Below are 15,684 nucleotides of genomic sequence, written 5' to 3'. Positions count from 1 at the left end.
TAGTCTAGGCAGAAGCACCAGCCAGTTAAAGGCCCTGAGAAGAGAGGAGTTGCACAGGGCTTAACATAAAGAAGGCCCAGGTGTCTAGACGATGGTTGTTGGGGGGAAGGAGGTCAGCAAAACCAGGCTCCTAGCAACCCTAGAAAGAAAAATAGGGTTTTGTTCTTGGTGTGATAGGGAGCACTGAGCTTTTGAGCAGGGAATGACCTGGGCTGGCTCCTGTTTGGGTAATCCCCGCTGTTTTAGGAGAACCACTCTGTAATCAGACTGAAGGCTCCCGCCCTCACCCACCAAGAGAGGGGAGGGCCTGGGCCTGGGTAGGGCTGGGGCACAAGAGGGGGTGACTTTGGGGTATGTTTTGGAGCTACAATCAAGTCTTGCTTTTGCATGAATATGGGTAGGGAACGAGGAGCATCCAGCAAGACTCCTAGATTTCTGGCCTGAACAACTGGTTGGATGAGATTGCTGTGACTTGATCCAGGAAAGAGACTGCAGAAGAATGGGTTTGGGGAGGAAAACCAAACGCTTATTCGTGGATATGCGACCCTTGAGATGCCTGTTGGACATCCAACATGAGATGCAGAGGCAGCCACTGGGTGTGTGACTCTGGAATTTGGGAGAGAGATTGGCACTGAAGCCTTGGATCTGGAAGGCAAAGCGAGTGGATAGTATTTAAGGCCACGGGCTTGGATGTGTTGGGGGAGGTGAGTGTAGACAGCGGAGGGCAGCAGTCAGGACTGAGCCCTGGTGGTAGTAGGGAAGCAGGACCAGCAAACGGGCTAAGCAGGAGCAGCCAGGGAGGTGGGAGGAAACCGAGAGAGTGTGGGCACTTAGGAGTCAAGGAGCAAGCGTCAAACACTAGAGGAGGTAAGATTGGAGAATGAACTGAAGTCAGTAGTATGCAGGTCTCTGAGGACTCTGACGAGGGCAGTTTCACGAAGAGAGGGACAAACTGGATGATAGTGGGCAGAAGAGAGTGAGAGATGAAGAAATAGAAAGAGCAAGTGTGGACAACTTTTTAAAAACTGACATATAAATATAGGGCGCCTGGGTGGCTCAGTCATTAGGCGTCTGCCTTCGGCTCGGGTCATGATCCCAGGGTCCTGGGATCGAGCCCCGCATCAGGATCCCTGCTTGGCGGGAAGCCAGCTTCTCCCTCTCCCACTCCCCCTGCTTGTATTCCCTCTCTCGCTGTCTCTCTTCTGTCAAATAAATAAATAAAATCTTTAAAAATAAATAAATAAATAAATAAATAAATATTGACATATAAATATAACAAATGGACAACTCTCAAAGGTATAGCTCAATGAATGTTAAAATCTGTAGACCCTTGTACACCTGTCACCCAGATCGAGGTATAGACTAGTCCCAGCTACTCCAGGGAGGACACTCTGTGCCCCCTTGATATCCCCAAAGATAACCACTATTTTGATTTATATCACCAAGGATTCTTTTTGCTTCTGGGATGTAGGCAACTTTTAAGAGATTTTGTTGATGGCTGGGCTCAGATTTACAGGCAGATAGTGTTCTTTTTTTTTCTTTTTTTTTTAAAGATTTTATTTATTTGAGAAAGAGAGAGCACAAGCAGGGGAAGCGGCAGAGGGAGAGGAAGAAGGCGTCTCCCTGCTGAACATGGAGCATGATGCACGACTTGATTCCAGGATCCTGGGATCATGACCTGAGCTGAAGGCAGAGGTTTAATGGACTGAGCTACCCAGGCACCCTAGGCAGATAATGTTCTTAATGGTGAGAGGGGGTGGGCAACTGGAGTTTGGACTCTGTGGCGTAGCAAGTCCTTAACCTAGTTTTCCTGGGTGCTGTGTTTGTGTCTCCAAAGACTGCATGACCAAGACTTACTTCCCTAAGCCTCAGTTTCCCTACCTGAAGCTTGATCCTTTCCCCCTAACATTTCCTTTGGGTTATAGTAACGAATGGGAGAATTCACTGGAAGCAGTAAAACTTGGGGTTGTCCAGGCCTCTCTCTTTTTTTTTTTTACATTGGGCAAGTTATTTAACTTTTCTTTTTAAAGATTTTGTTTATTTATTTGACAGAGAGAGAGCACAAGCAGGCGGAGCTGCAGAGAGAGGGAGAAGCAGGCTCCCCACTGAGCAGGGAGCCCGATGTGGGGCTCGATCCCAGGACCCTGGGATCATGACCTGAGCTGAAGACAGATGCTTAACCTACTGAGCCACCCAGGCGCCCCTTGTCCAGGCCTCTTAATGCCTGCCTGGAGTCTAGAGCTCAAGTCACCAGGATGGGCGGGGCTCGGATCTGGGAGGCCCAGGAGTCCAGCCTGCCCAGCTGTGTTTAAGCAACTGACCTAGCAACAGGGTAGGCCTGACAAACACGTCTGGTCTTCCGGAGTCTCATCTGCTGTCTGTATCTTCAGGCCACTATGGCCCTGCTCAGGCCCCCGGCGCTTCTGCTTGCTCTGGTTGTCTCTGGTGAGGAGCCGGTGGGTGGGGGAACCCCAGTTCTCATGCCCCAACACACTCCACAGTGGAGTGGAATCGTGACTCTTCTCGGATAAGCTACCATGCAGGGCAGGGGCTGTGGGAGAGCCAGGGAAGGGCAAAGATCTAACTCCCTGACCCTCATTCCTTATCGTGCCTGCTTCCTCAACCAAGTCTTCACTCCCGTTCTGCTCAATGTGCTGAGCCCTGGTTGGATGTGGGGGACAAGGAAGAGTTATGGCTGCTTGGCCCCGAGATGCGACCTGGCCCTGAGGCTGAAGGGCTCATCTATGTGGTTCCACGAGCCTGGGGGGCCTCCAGCCTGAATTGTCTCTTTCTCACAGAACTCCATTGCCTGCCCTGGTTCATAAATGTCTCTGAAAGCCAGGGACCTGGCACCGTCATTCATTCCTTCTCCTTCAACTGCACTGCTCACATGCCCGTCCTGGAGTTGGTCCATGTGCAGCCACCCACCACCTTCTTCAACCAACCCAGCTTGAGCAGGTGGCAGAAGATCTATGTAGGCATGGTAGGGTCATGGGCCCAGATGGGAACCATGGGGAGGCAAGGGCAGGCCCTTAATTCACCAAGCCAGAGGTAGTGTAGGGGGATGGAGCGCCTAGAGTCCCATATGACACTGCCCATCTGCCACAGGTGACCTTAAGCAGCTCGGCCCGGCTGGACGCCCTAGCGGTGAGCCACTATGAACTGCAGCTTCGGTTCACATGTGGCAACCATGTGATGGAGGTACCACTCTATGTGGATGTGTACCGGGACCCTGGCTATAGCCCATGCGCTGGCCGATTTGCCAGCCCAGGTGAGGCCAGGGGCAGCAGGCAGGGGGTGAGCGGGCATGGCCTGAACAGAGCCTCCCTGACCTCCCCTCTGGCTAGCTGGGGAAATCATTCAGGTTCGGGAAACAGTCACACCTGGGGCCCAGCTGTACACTCTGCTGCTCCCAGGCCTGGAACTCCAGCGTGCCCAGGTGAGCCCAGCACATGGACAGTGGGGGGACAGGATGGGGGAGGCACATGGGAAAACCAAGCCCGGCCCCTCCTTGGCCCAGGTCCTCTCTGGCCAAACACAGACTGCAGAGAGACCCTTTAGTGTCCACTAAGCCTCTGCGTGATGCATGTTCTTGGGGAGAGCCACTGAGGGCTGCCCACCCCCAGTGACCATGGCTGTTCCTACAAGGACATCTTAAGGGCTTGTGTTCTTTCAGGTTCTCCTGTGTGTTCTGAATTCTTTATGAAAATTCTGTATCACTTTTGTAATCCCCCCAAAAATGTTGCTAAACAAACAAACAAAAAAGAACAAAATAATTGATTTAAAAGCAGAAAAGATTGAGGATCAGGGCCAGGGGTCAGGGTGGAGGTTGGGGAGCCACCCAGTGATGGGTTATGGGAGAGTTGGGTATGGGCAGGTACCAGCTGGGTTGTTGGGGGATTTGGGGGCACTGGGGGCTGCGGCTGGGGCCTCCAGCGTCCCTGTCCTGTCAGATAAGCATCAACAGTGCCCAGGACCCTCCATACTTCCCTGGACCTTTCTCCATCAATGGGCAAGGTTGGCTGCTGGCACCATCCCAGGGCCTCAAAGGCCAGGCTAAAAAGGTGAGCTTGACTTGGAACCTGGGGATACCCATGGATGGGGCATGCAATGGACACAATTTCCTGGAGGTTTGTTTGTTCTTGGCCTCCTAAATTTTGCTGCCCTGCTCAGACGTAGCCCACATCCGTACCTGTTGCCACATGCTGGCTGTTCTCCCACGTTGGCCTGGTTCTGTGCTGGGTTCTGGAGTTCCAGAAAGAAAAGGGATCCCTGGCTCTGGGAGCGCTCCCTTTAATAGAACTGAGAGTGTTCAGAGCAGTCACACAGGAAGAGAAAGTTCTGGGTAAAGTGGCTCGTCTGGAGGTTAGAGAAGTTCCTTCCTTTTTTTTTTTTTTTTTAAAGATTTTATTTATTCATTTGACAGAGAGAGAGATAGCGAGAGTAGGAACACAAGCAGGGGGAATGGGAGAGGGAGAAGCGGGCTTCCCGCGGAGCAGGGAGCCCGATGAGGGACTCGAGCCCAGGACCCCGGGATCATGACCTGAGCCAAAGGCAGACGCCTAATGACTGAGCCACCCAGGCACCCCGAGAAGTTCCTTCTTTAAAACTTCCATGTCTTAATGATTGGTTCTTAGCAACTCTAAGATGATATCATATTGTGAATGACTCAGATATCACACTGTTTTGGGCTGTTTGCATCCTAAAAGAAAAATTTATGGCCCCCAAGAACGGGACCTAAAGGAGTACCTGTCAGCAGAATGACAGGTATTGGGGTAGAGTGAGGGTTAGGGCTCCTTGTCCATGGAGGGCCTGAGGCAGGGGGTGCCTGTTTGCAGGGAAGACTAGGCACAGACATACAGTAGACACACTAGTCCCCTTCCTGTTCTGTGTGCACCACAGGTTTTCCAGCTTCAGATTTTGGTGACCTTTGGCCAAAATCGAAGCTGCCATGGGATGCTGAAAGTGAAAGTTTTGCGTGTTCCCTCCAGTCAGATCTCCTTCCTGTAAGGCTTCCCTACCCTGGGTACAGTGGGGGTGGCCAGGCCTAGCCCCAGGGAATTAGGAGTAAGGTTAAGGTGTGGCTCTGCTGGAGTGTCCCCAGCTAGCTCCTGTATAAGGGAACTCCTGGGGGAGGGGCCTGTGGACAGGGCTAGGGGTGGTGTGAGCGGGCATGAGCTAGTGCCCCCCTTTTTGGTCCAGGGGGCAGGCCCCAAATATCACCATCCTGGACGACCTGGCCCCCGGCAGTAAGGTGGTTCAGGTTCGAGCCCGGGGCTTCGACGTGCGCTACGAAATCCTCTCCCCAGTGCCCTGCCCGCTCTTCTCCATCGGACGTGGTGAGGGGCCCTGGGGGTGGGGGTGGTGCGGGATGCCTCTGCGGCTGGTCCAGAGTGACCCGCGCTATCTCCTCGCCCTCCTGAGAAACGAGGCTGGAGCCGAGGCAGACGGGCGCGGTGGCGTTTGGAGGCTGGGCTAGAATTAGAGGCGAGCCTCGGAGGAGGTGGGGAGAGGTGCCAGGCTCAGCGCCCTCCCGCTGCGGTGGATCCGGTGGGAGGCTGGGGACAGGACTGAGCTGGGGGAGGGGCTAAATCAGCATTCCCCACCCCTACCCTGCCCAGAGGACGGCGTGGTCCGCACCACCGCGCCCCTGGAGTTGGCACAGGCCCGGGGCGCGGCGGTCACTAGGCTGCAGGTGAAGGCCTATGAGCGGCTCAGGCCGTGGGCCAGTGTTGACCTCGATCTCACGGTGAACGTGCATTCGGTCAACCGCTGGCCCCCGCGCTGCCTCCCAGCGATGCTCGTGTGAGTATACAGGAACCTTACCTAAGCTATTGGGGTGATGGCCATGGCTCGTGGTCCTGTTCGACTCTTGCCCTGCGGCCCACACTCTGCTCCCAGGACTGAAATCCCCGAGACCACGCCGGTGGGCACGGTGCTGAACACCTTCACTTGCACTGATCCAGACTCTCCTGGCTCCACCCTCGACTACGAGCTGCGGATCCACAGCCCTCCTGGCCCAGCTAGCCTCTGCCTTCGAGGCAGGGCCTTGGAGGTGCCCAGTCCCCGCCTCCAGACCTATGTGCAGGGTGCTCGGCACAGGGAGGTGGAGGGTTGGGGGGCAAGGGTCTGTGGGAGCTGAGACCGTGGCGGTGAAGGAGATGGTGGTAAAGTCAATCTGCTTTGTAGTCCAGAAAACAGAGGCTCAGGGTTGACTATGTGTGGATGCCCTGACCTGATGCAGCCCAGTGTGGCTCTAGGCTCACCCAGGCCTTGGCTCGGCCTCACTCTGTGGCCCCTCTGGCCAGGTGAATGCCACACTGGACTGTGACACTCCTGGGGCCTGCTTTCAGCATGCAGCCTCCATCCTGGTGCTTGATGGTGGCCAGCCCCTGATGACCAGTGAGTGACCATACCCAGGCCTGGACATTCAGGACAGGGCTGTTCTGTACTCCTCTCCCTAGCCTCAAGATAGGGTCACCTCTCCTCCCACAGAAACCAATAGGGCAGGGTTGTCTCCAGGTCAGACCCCTAGGGTGGGGCATTATCTCTCCTCTCCTTGACATCTAGCATACACCACCCCCCCTCCACCTCCGCCGCCTTGAGGAATGGCTATTGCTCTTCCTTCCTCCAGACCCACTCCCTCCTTAGACGCCCAGGGCAGGGCCATGTCTCCCTCCTCAGACCCCAGGGAAGGGCTGGGCACCCCAGGCCAGCTCCGTGACTGCCAAATGGCTTCCAGCTGAGGTGCCGGTATTGGTGATGGTGACTCCTGTCAATGAGTTCTCCCCAGCCTGTGTCCCACACACATTCCGGATCCGGGAGGATGCAGGGCCCCACACCCTGCTGGGCTCTGTGGTGGGCACGGACAAGGATTACCCACACAACGGCATTGAGTACGACATCTCTGGTGGGCCCACCGCCTTCTCTGTGGACCATCTCAGCGGTACTCGCGCCCCAGGGCTGGGATGGAGGGGTGGAACCAGAGTTGACTGCAGGCTGAGGCTGGGGGCACCTCTTCTAGGGGAGGTTCACCTCCTGGGATCTTTGGACTATGAGCTGCAGAAATTGTACAGGCTCACAGTCCTAGTGACCGACCAGAGCCAAGACCAGGACCCCACCCACCGCCGCTCTGGCTCCTGCACCATTACCATTGAGGTTGAGGTAATTGAGCCCCGAGGCCTTGGCAAAACTTGGAAAGTGTTCAGATCTTCCTCTGGCATTCTACTTTTCTACACCGGGCTTAAGTTTCCTCCATTGGTTGGATGGAGGGAAGGGGTGCCTCATAATGGAAACCTCTGGAACCTGTTTTCTGACTTCTAGGCTCTGGCTGTAGTTGGGGGAGACTGAGGGGCTGGCCTGGGGAATTGGGGGTGACCTGGCTACCCTCCCGCAGGATGTGAACGACCATGCCCCCGAGTGCCAGCCCCCATTTCAGGAACTCACCATCTATGCTCCCCTGGGCCGTAGTGTGGAGGTGACCAAGGTGTCCTGTTGGGTTCCTCAGGAGCCACAGCGTCTGGTCTTTTCCTACAGCATCGTGGGAGGTGAGGGCCGTGGGGACCTCCTGGCTGTTGGGGAAGGAGCAGGCCGAGGCCAGCAATGATCCCCTTCCTCTGCCACTCTGCTTTCAGGGAATAGTCAGAGCCGATTCAGCCTGCAAGGACCCATCCTGGTGCACAACAACATGCTGGGGCCCCCCTGGCCAGAGCAGCCCCATACTCATGAGCTATTGATCCGGGTGGCTGATGCAGGTCCCTCCCCTCCCCACCTCAGCACCACAGCCACTGTCATTGTGCATCTCGTTCCCTGGAGCACCAGCACAGTGGCCACCCGCACCCGCAAAGCTGCAGTGAGGGGGGGCCCTTGGGACCTTGGGAGGTGGGGAGAGAGGATCTTGAAGGGGGATGAGACCTAGTTTTCCAGGCGCAACAATGGGGGAAGGCACTCCAGAGGGAGCCATTGAGTGTTAAGAGCCTAGCAATTTGGAAGAGCAACTCTGCGGTGTGTGGTGGCCCAACTCTTGGAGGGGTCTGAAGGCTGGATGATCAGGACATTTTGGAAGGGCTGTGGCCCCCATTTCAGGTGCCTTCAGTGATGACACCCCTGCTTGTGACAGACACGGAGGCTTTCTGGCAGCCGGAACCCTGGTTTGTGGTGGTGCTGACCGTGACCAGTGCCCTCTTTCTCTTGGCTCTGGGCTGGCTCTTCAGCAGGCTCTTCCAGGGGTAAGGTTCCTATCCCTCTGCTCTCTGCCTCACCCCAGCCCACTAATGGACCCCATCTGTGATAGGTGGTTTCACCAAGATTTGATGACAATGCCCGAGGTGATGTGCAGACAAACTGATATTAATGGGAGCTGCTCTCCCTCCAGAGGTCCTCAGGTCAGAGGCGGAGAGGCACTGGGAGCAAGTTGTCTCCCTTATTGGCAAAGCCCGGTCTTGGAGTGGGGTAGGTGTGGATGAGACCCAGTGCTCGAGACTCAAGAGTTTGTCGTGCATTGGGCATTTATCCCTATTTCTGACCCCGTACCCTCCGCTTCAAACCTGATCTGCCCTTACAAATGAGTTTTTTTTGTGGGCACAGGACTGAATCCAGGGGAAGGTGGGGGTAACAATGTGGGCATTGCCTACAGACATTGGCTATCCCCAGTATAAAGGGGCAGATAAATGGTGCTGGTTCCTGGAGCCAGCAGGTCTGCTGCCCTCACTGATTGGTCCCTCCTCCTGGCCTCTTAGGTTGGCCCAGATGCTACAGACACGAAGAAAACCAGCCCAGGCTCTGCTACTAAACAGGTCAGCCTCCTTTGCATACCTCTATGCCTAGAGTCCATCCCTTAAACTCACGCTGGGACCAAGAGCCTTTTCCTTTCTTCCTACTCTTACTTTGCCCTAGTATCCAGGGAACTGAGGAGTCCATTGAGGGGTTCATGGAGGCACCGAGGATGGAGATGCCCCAGACACCTAGCAGTGTCATGAGCTTGGTATGCCAACCTGCCATCCTGTATAGTGGGCACTGAGGCTGTTCTAGAGTACTCCCCTGTCAAGCCTGCCTCCTTGTGGATGGCTACCCCTGTGGTAGAGCCCATGGCAGCACCATCAGGATGGAGGAAACAAGTGGCCCCCTGACCCCCTTGGGAGCGGACCTCCAGCTGCTCCCTGGGGGCAGGGCTCAACTCATTGCCTCCTCTCATTCTTCCCATCAGCAGCTCTTTGACGGCAGAGCACAGGACTCCCGTGAGTCCCCCTCTTCCCAAACCACTCTCCACCTGGGTCCACTTTCTCTCCTCAGCATCTCCTTTTACCACCAGGCATCCACTATTTGCTCTTTCCCTGAATGGGGTCTATTCTCACCCCCAGTCGCATTTCAGCCAACATTTCTCAAACACCTGTTGGACCAGAAGGTGACTCAGACCTGGTCTGGTTCCTGCCTATGGCAGAAATCGTGGTGAGGGAAGAGGCCCTCAGATATTACACTGTCATCAGTGATTTATGGCAGAGTAATCTGGCACTGGGCTTAGGGGGGGCTGGTGTCCAGTTTGTGGGAATCAAGGATGCTTCCCTGTGCATTTGAGCCAGACTTCACAGGATTGCTGAGAAAGGAGGGAGGGGACAGGTTGGATCAAGGAGATGGAGGGTCTCACCAACGGTTCTGGAAGGTCCTCCCCTACCTTTAAGGGAAGGAGGCTGTTCTTCTGAGGCCAGCAGTGCCCTCTCTCCCTCCTGTTTATCTGAGCTCAGGTACAGGCAGAGATTACCTGTTCAACACGCTCACGGGAGCCCGGCGCTGGCTCTGAGGCCAAGAAGCTGCTTCACTATGTGTGGAATTTCTTTTTCCCATGATCACGGGCTGAGTCTTCAAGTTGATTCAACAATAAACAAAATTACAAACAGCAGAGTCCCGGCCTTGTAATCCACCTGTGGGAGAAGCTCTGGGATCTGTGCTTCCTTGTTCTCATTTGGAGAGGGCCTTGCCTCCGGGAACACTCTCGGGAGTAGTAGGATTATTTTTCTTTTGAGAAGGCATTGTATGATGCTCTGCCTGACCGTGATTAACGCCGAGATAAGAGGCTGTTATCCTTGCTAGGGACATAGGAGGCCTCCAATCAGCCCGTCCCTTCAGAGACCACCTGCTCTAGCGGATGGGGAGCGCCGGGGAGCTTCCATTTCCCCCTGAACAGAGGATATTGTTGCTGCTTGAGGGCCCTTACCAACCTCCAGTGCCATTTGCAGTCTGTGTGTGGACGTTTTCTTGGGAAGAATCTGGAACTTTTTCACTGAGGTGAGAGTTGGTGCAGACTTGAGAACCCTGTGGCAAGGATGGCCATGGAGGGATTGATGGTAGCCCCCTCTGACAGGATATTCCCACTTATTCCTGATCTGTTTCTTCTGGTTTCTTGGCCCTCAGCCCTCCCAATGCTGAGCTGAGCTGAGCCATTGCACATAGCCAGGTGGCCTACAATAACCCGCAGGAGTGCACGTTCTGTTGGATGCAGTGCTGGCTCACTCCCCTTGCCGGGCCTGGAATCAGGTCTCAGGTTACTGCCAGCTCTCCAAGAGGACCTGCTCTCTGGGTAGAGGCTACCTTTACTGAGATAGCCCTAAGTTCTTTCAATATTCTCCCCTCTGCCAAGTCTGTGAACCTGAACCCTCTCAGGGCAATGGAGGACCTCCCTTCCTAAGCCAGTTATGCTGTCCCAGGTCAGGGAAGAAGCTGTAGGAAGAACATGCTTCATGGTGCTCCCCTGAAAGCGAGGGTGTTAAAGCTGGCCGAGTGGCAGCAACCAGATAGCAGGCTGTTACTGGAAGTGGTTATAGGCAGACTTTCCTGAGCACTCACCCTGGTCTAAGGGCTCATTTGTTATCCTCGTTTTATAGATGGGGCGACTAAGGCTCAAAAGTCACATAACTAGCTAGTTCTGGCACTTGATGTGGTTGGTTCCAGGCTGTGTGATTGCATTTGAGCTCCTAACCCTGAAGCCAAGCCCAGAGTTAGGTGCTCTGTACCAGGAACAAGGGATAACCATTTCCCTAGGACTCACAGTCAGCCTCTGAGATAGATCATGCCAATCCAGGGCAAAAGCTGTGTCAGGCACTCAAGACAAGATGCTCTAGGGCAGGAAGAGGGGTTTCTGTTGTGTGCCAGGGCTTGTGCTGGGCACTGAACTCAAGGCAGAAGGACAAACGTGGGCAATAGGCCAGGGACTGCTTGGGGTTAGCACACATGGCTGCACCTCGCCACTGATGAGAGGCAACGCTGGGGAAGCCGTTGGGAAGTGGGTATTATGCTTTGAAATCAGTAGGAGGAGGTACGAGATCCGGTGCCTCCATTTCCAGAGGTGGCGTGGCCGTGGCCAGGCCTCCCCCTCTGCGCCTCAGTTTCCTCACCAGTGAACCTAGACAACAAGCTCTCCCTTCCAGGGTGGGTGGCAAAAAAATCATAGAGCACACAGCAGGCATTCTCTAAGTGTGCGCGCGTGTGCGAGAAGACGCTGCCGGCTTCGCAAAAAGGGGGCCCACGCGAAAAAGCCAAGGGCGGTATAGCCTCAGAGCCTCCAGTAAAAGCTCTGCCGCCAGCAACTCTGGGAACGGCGCGCATGCGCCAGCCCTCGCCGTCACAGTCACGTCCCAAGGCGTTCGGCAGGGGCCGTGAGAGGCAGGCTCTGAGTGACAGGTCGGCTGACCTGTCAGCGAGAAGCACTCCTTTAGGCGTCAGATGAAGAGGCTGTTGATTGGAGACATCCTCAGCTGGGGCGGTTCTTCGCCGTCCTGGTTACTATGACGCCCGGCCCCTGCCCCCTCGGCTGGCCGCCATCTTGTTGTTGATCCGTACCCAGTGGGCAGCGCCGGGAGCTGGACCGAGCGGCGGGTGTTGGGCCGCTGCTGCGGGGCTCATCCACCTGCGCTGCCTGCCGGGGGCGGGCCGAAACCTGGAGGCCCGGGGGGCCCAGCTCCCGTGGGGAGCCGTGGGCGCCCGCTGCCCGGGCCGGGCCGGTGAGTGACAGGAGCCGGGCCGAAAGACCGGCCTGACGCCGGCGGGGCGGGCGGCGGCGGGCGCGGGGTTGGAGCTGGCGCGCGCGGGGCCGGGGCATCCGCCAAGCATCGTTCACACATCGTTCGAGCGTCCTGACCCGCCGCCCGTGGAGCCTCCCACATGCCAGCGCCAAGGCCGGTGGACGGCCGCGGGGAGAGGTCGGAGAGCCCTGCGCCCAAAGGCCGGCCTGCGGGGTAGCGGGAAATTATCTCCTCTGACCCGCATCCCTGAAACGTGTCCATTGCCAGCCTGATGCTCTCGGGAGTCTTCTGTTGCTCCCGAGTGAGAAATACACACCTACCTCTTTCTTAGATGTGTTTTTCACTTAGTTGGAAACTAAGACTAGACGAAACAGGCCAAAGCCCCCACGAACCCAGGCAGGCCAGTGTCACGGCCCTGTGATTCTGGCAGGGCTAAAGCTCTGCCCAGCGCCTGGCTCCTGTGCTCCTTGGAGCTCAGTGTTTGCTTCTTCCTGAAGAGCCTGCTTAAATGTCCATGATGCCCGAGTTTTATTTTGGAACACAATTTCTTTGGTTTCTGACCATTTTTTGGACTTGTGGTAAGGTCTTCTTTTTGCTCTAGAAGAAAGTGAGTATTATAGTGATGACTTGGTTTTATCTTCTAAAGAGGTAGATACTCTGCCAGTGTCATCAGGAGACAAAGGAAATGTAGGACTGTATTAGAGTCAGAAAAAGAAATGAAACTTACTTTTGTCGTTGTGGATGGTATGGAACTGTCAAATTAACTTTTAAGAGACTAGATGTATTTTGCCCAATGAAAACAGACCGTCAGGCCCCCTTCCTGCGAGGGTGGGAGGGTTAGAGACCGTGGGCAAAGTGTACAGGTCTAGGAAGAGTTCTAGGTGTTCCAGAACACGTTGCTCTTTCCCTGTGGTCCCTTGGCTCCTCTGCACAGGCTCCATGTATGTGGTCATACAGAAAGCCTGAATGAATCGACTAAGTCAAGCAACAATACTTTGTGTGCTTGTGTCGGGATCCTGTCATCTCTGAATGTTTAATTTTGAAAGAAACCAGCTCCTTGATCAGGAGATCCTTTTGGAGAAGATGCTGAGCCAGAGGAGGCTGGCGGTCTGTTGCTACGGTCTTACTTGTGAGAACACAAAGACTCTTCCTTGTATTTATGTAATTCACCTGTAAATGTCAGCAGTTCTAACTGTTATGAGCAACAGACACACTTGGAGAGACTGGAGATCCTACACTGAAGTCAGAAACTGCTGCAGGCTTATGTGATGAGATCTGATGTCCTAACCTGGCATTCAAGGTGCTGCTGCTCAGCTGGCCCCAGCCCACCTCTCCAGGGTTTATCCTAATCCTCATTAACCAAATGATTTGCTAGACATTCCACACGCGATATTTCCTTACACAGTTCTCTTGCCAGCCGAGTGCAATGGCTTTTGCTCCTCTTTGGGATACCAGCTCTTCTTCATCCCCACTTCTCTTTTCTCTAGAGTCCAGCTCAGGTCCTCTTTATGAAACACTCCCCAGATATTCCAGTCCCTGGGGGTACTTGTATAAGGGGTGTATTGTATAAGGGGTATTGCCCTTATACAAAAAACAAAATAGTATTTGCTCTTTTAAGAATATTTTTTTTGTTTCCTCTGCTAAGACCTAACCCCTGCATGTAGTAGATGAGAACTAGATGTTTACAAGAGTGTTAAATTTGTCTTGAGTTCAAAATACCTTCTGTATTTAAACAGGGAAATGGGCAGAATAAACACGTGAAAATGGGGATTTGGTGGCCATGGATCTCCACCTCCTACCTTGCCTGAAGTGCTTGCACCTGTAGGGTCTTATGGAGGCCCATCCTCAGTGCTGTAGGACAGAGGCAGAACTTGCTCAAAGTGCAGAACTGAAGCCTGAAAACGGAAAGTAATTCTGCATCTCGGAAGGGGCTGTGTGGTCCATCCCTTTCCTGGCTCAGATCCAGTATTGATTCTTGGAAAACATGCACTGGGTGAACATAGCAGTGGGTGCCGAGATTCTTAGACCTTCTTCTTGGTTGGGTCTTGGTCTCACCGCCACCTTGGGCTGCTGTAATTGTGTCAGTATTATTTGCTGCTTGCCCTCCCAGTGCTGCCCTGAGACTGTGGGGAGCAGTGATGGGAGAGCTGGGGAAAGGCTGCACAGTACACTCTGTCTCTGGCTTGGGGCAAGGAAGCAGTAGGGGATTTTGTGTGTTTGTGCCACTGGATCTGTGCTTTTGCCCCAATTTCAAATTAGATTTTATTTCTCCTCCTCTATTACAGCAGGATTTGAGCAGTGGATTCTGTGTGGGACAGCCTAAGATACCTTGGTTCTTTTACGAAAAGTGATAGATCAAGACTGTCATTTGCTACTATGTTTTAAAGTTGCATTTATGTAGGAGGCATTGCAAATGAGTTTTGATGGGAAAACATGTTCACTTGAGGGCTGGATCCCCGTTAGTGACTTCATTTTGTTTAGTGCTTAGAAAATTTGCTGCTAATCTCTTGTAAAAGTTTCATTTGCGGGTGGGAGTTTGGATCATTTACTCCTGTCCCTTCATTTTACAGAAGGTGGGCAGTCTAGGTGAGTAGGTCTAGGACTGGACTCTCTTCTTTTTTTTTTTTGTAAAAGATTTTATTTATTTATTTGACAGAGGAGAGAGAGCACAAGCAGGGAGAATGGCAGAGGGAGAGGGAGAAGCAGGCTCCCCGCTGAGCAGGGAGCCCGATGTGGGACTCGATCCCAGGACCCTGGGATCATGACCTGAGCCGAAGGCAGACGCTTAACTGACTGAGCCACCCAGGCGCCCCCAACTGGTCTCTTTTCAAGTCTAAAATTTGATGTCTGTGAGTAAGAGCAGCCTGAAGTACATAAAACTCTGGGTGTGTTAGGATTGAATGAACGCTTATGAACGACTTATTCTGTAATTGAAAAGTCAGGTAATGACAAGTGTTGGTGAGGATGTGGAGAAATCAGAGCCTTCATACACAGAGAATGGTATGAATGTAAAATGATGCAGTTAGAGAGGAGTCCGGCATTTTGTATATTTGTGCCAATGGATCTGTGCTTTTACCAGGATTTGGAAAAGAGTCTGGCAGTTCTTTAAATGGTTAAACATAGAGTTACCATATGACCCACAAATCCCACTCCTAGTTATCTACCCAAGAGAAATGAAAACATGTCCACATAAAAACCTGTATGTGAATGTTTATATACAGTGTTATTTATAATAGCCAAGGGGGGAAACAGCTGTCTTATCAGTTGATAATGGATGAATAAAGTGTATGTGCATATGATGAAATATTATTTAGCAATAAAAAAGAATGAAGTACTGGTACATCCACAACATGGATGAACCTGGAAAACATGTGAAGGAAGCCAGACACAAAAGATCACATACTATATGATTCCATTTATATGAAATACCCAGAATAGGCAAATCTATAGAGATAGGAAGTAGATTAGTGGTTGCTTAGGGCTTGAAGGTGGATGAGCGCATAGGGGAATGATAGATAAGGTTATGGGGTTTCTTTATGAGGTGATGAGTATGTTTAAAATTGTAGTGATAATTGCACATGTTTGTGAATATACTAAAAACCACTGAATTGTGCACATTAAATGGGTGAATTGTATGATTATAACTCAAAGCTGCTATTTTTTTTTTTTT

The 15,684-nt window shown here is 53.2% G+C and overlaps 2 protein-coding genes across 2 annotated transcripts in view; both read left to right on the top strand.

The window, feature by feature from the left end:
- Positions 1–2,557: 2,557 nt before the first annotated feature.
- Positions 2,558–9,892, top strand: CDHR4 (cadherin related family member 4). Its single transcript, XM_081817797.1, has 17 exons — positions 2,558–2,983; positions 3,109–3,271; positions 3,348–3,439; positions 3,954–4,064; positions 4,903–5,006; positions 5,203–5,339; positions 5,622–5,805; positions 5,902–6,055; positions 6,309–6,402; positions 6,743–7,164; positions 7,397–7,547; positions 7,635–7,852; positions 8,086–8,228; positions 8,739–8,795; positions 8,896–8,983; positions 9,209–9,236; positions 9,741–9,892. The coding sequence occupies exons 1-17, from the start codon at positions 2,711–2,713 to the stop codon at positions 9,794–9,796; spliced, it is 2,475 nt and encodes an 824-aa protein (XP_081673923.1). The 5' UTR covers positions 2,558–2,710; the 3' UTR covers positions 9,797–9,892.
- Positions 9,893–11,788: 1,896 nt separating this feature from the next.
- IP6K1 (inositol hexakisphosphate kinase 1) overlaps positions 11,789–15,684 on the top strand; it is a 46,850-nt gene continuing 42,954 nt past the window's right edge. The window contains exon 1 of the mRNA XM_081817771.1: positions 11,789–11,993. The gene's annotated coding sequence lies outside the window, so the exon portion shown is untranslated. The remainder of the gene's footprint in view (positions 11,994–15,684) is intronic.

The sequence above is a fragment of the Leptonychotes weddellii genome, chromosome 1, assembly GCF_054177405.1.
Source record: "Leptonychotes weddellii isolate Sample4059 chromosome 1, ASM5417740v2, whole genome shotgun sequence".
Taxonomy (NCBI): domain Eukaryota; kingdom Metazoa; phylum Chordata; class Mammalia; order Carnivora; family Phocidae; genus Leptonychotes; species Leptonychotes weddellii.
The sequence above is the reverse complement of the archived record's forward strand: the minus strand, read 5'-3'. Positions and strand labels throughout refer to the sequence as shown.

What these genes read in the sequence shown, in the direction of transcription:
- CDHR4 (XM_081817797.1), top strand. Translation starts at nt 2,711, where the DNA reads ATGCGACCTGGCCCTGAGGCTGAAGGGCTCATCTATGTGGTTCCACGA. An exon ending in TGGAACTCCAGCGTGCCCAG is followed by an intron (nt 3,440 to 3,953) that starts GTGAGCCCAGCA and finishes CTGTCCTGTCAG; the next exon opens with ATAAGCATCAACAGTGCCCA. An exon ending in CCATTACCATTGAGGTTGAG is followed by an intron (nt 7,165 to 7,396) that starts GTAATTGAGCCC and finishes ACCCTCCCGCAG; the next exon opens with GATGTGAACGACCATGCCCC.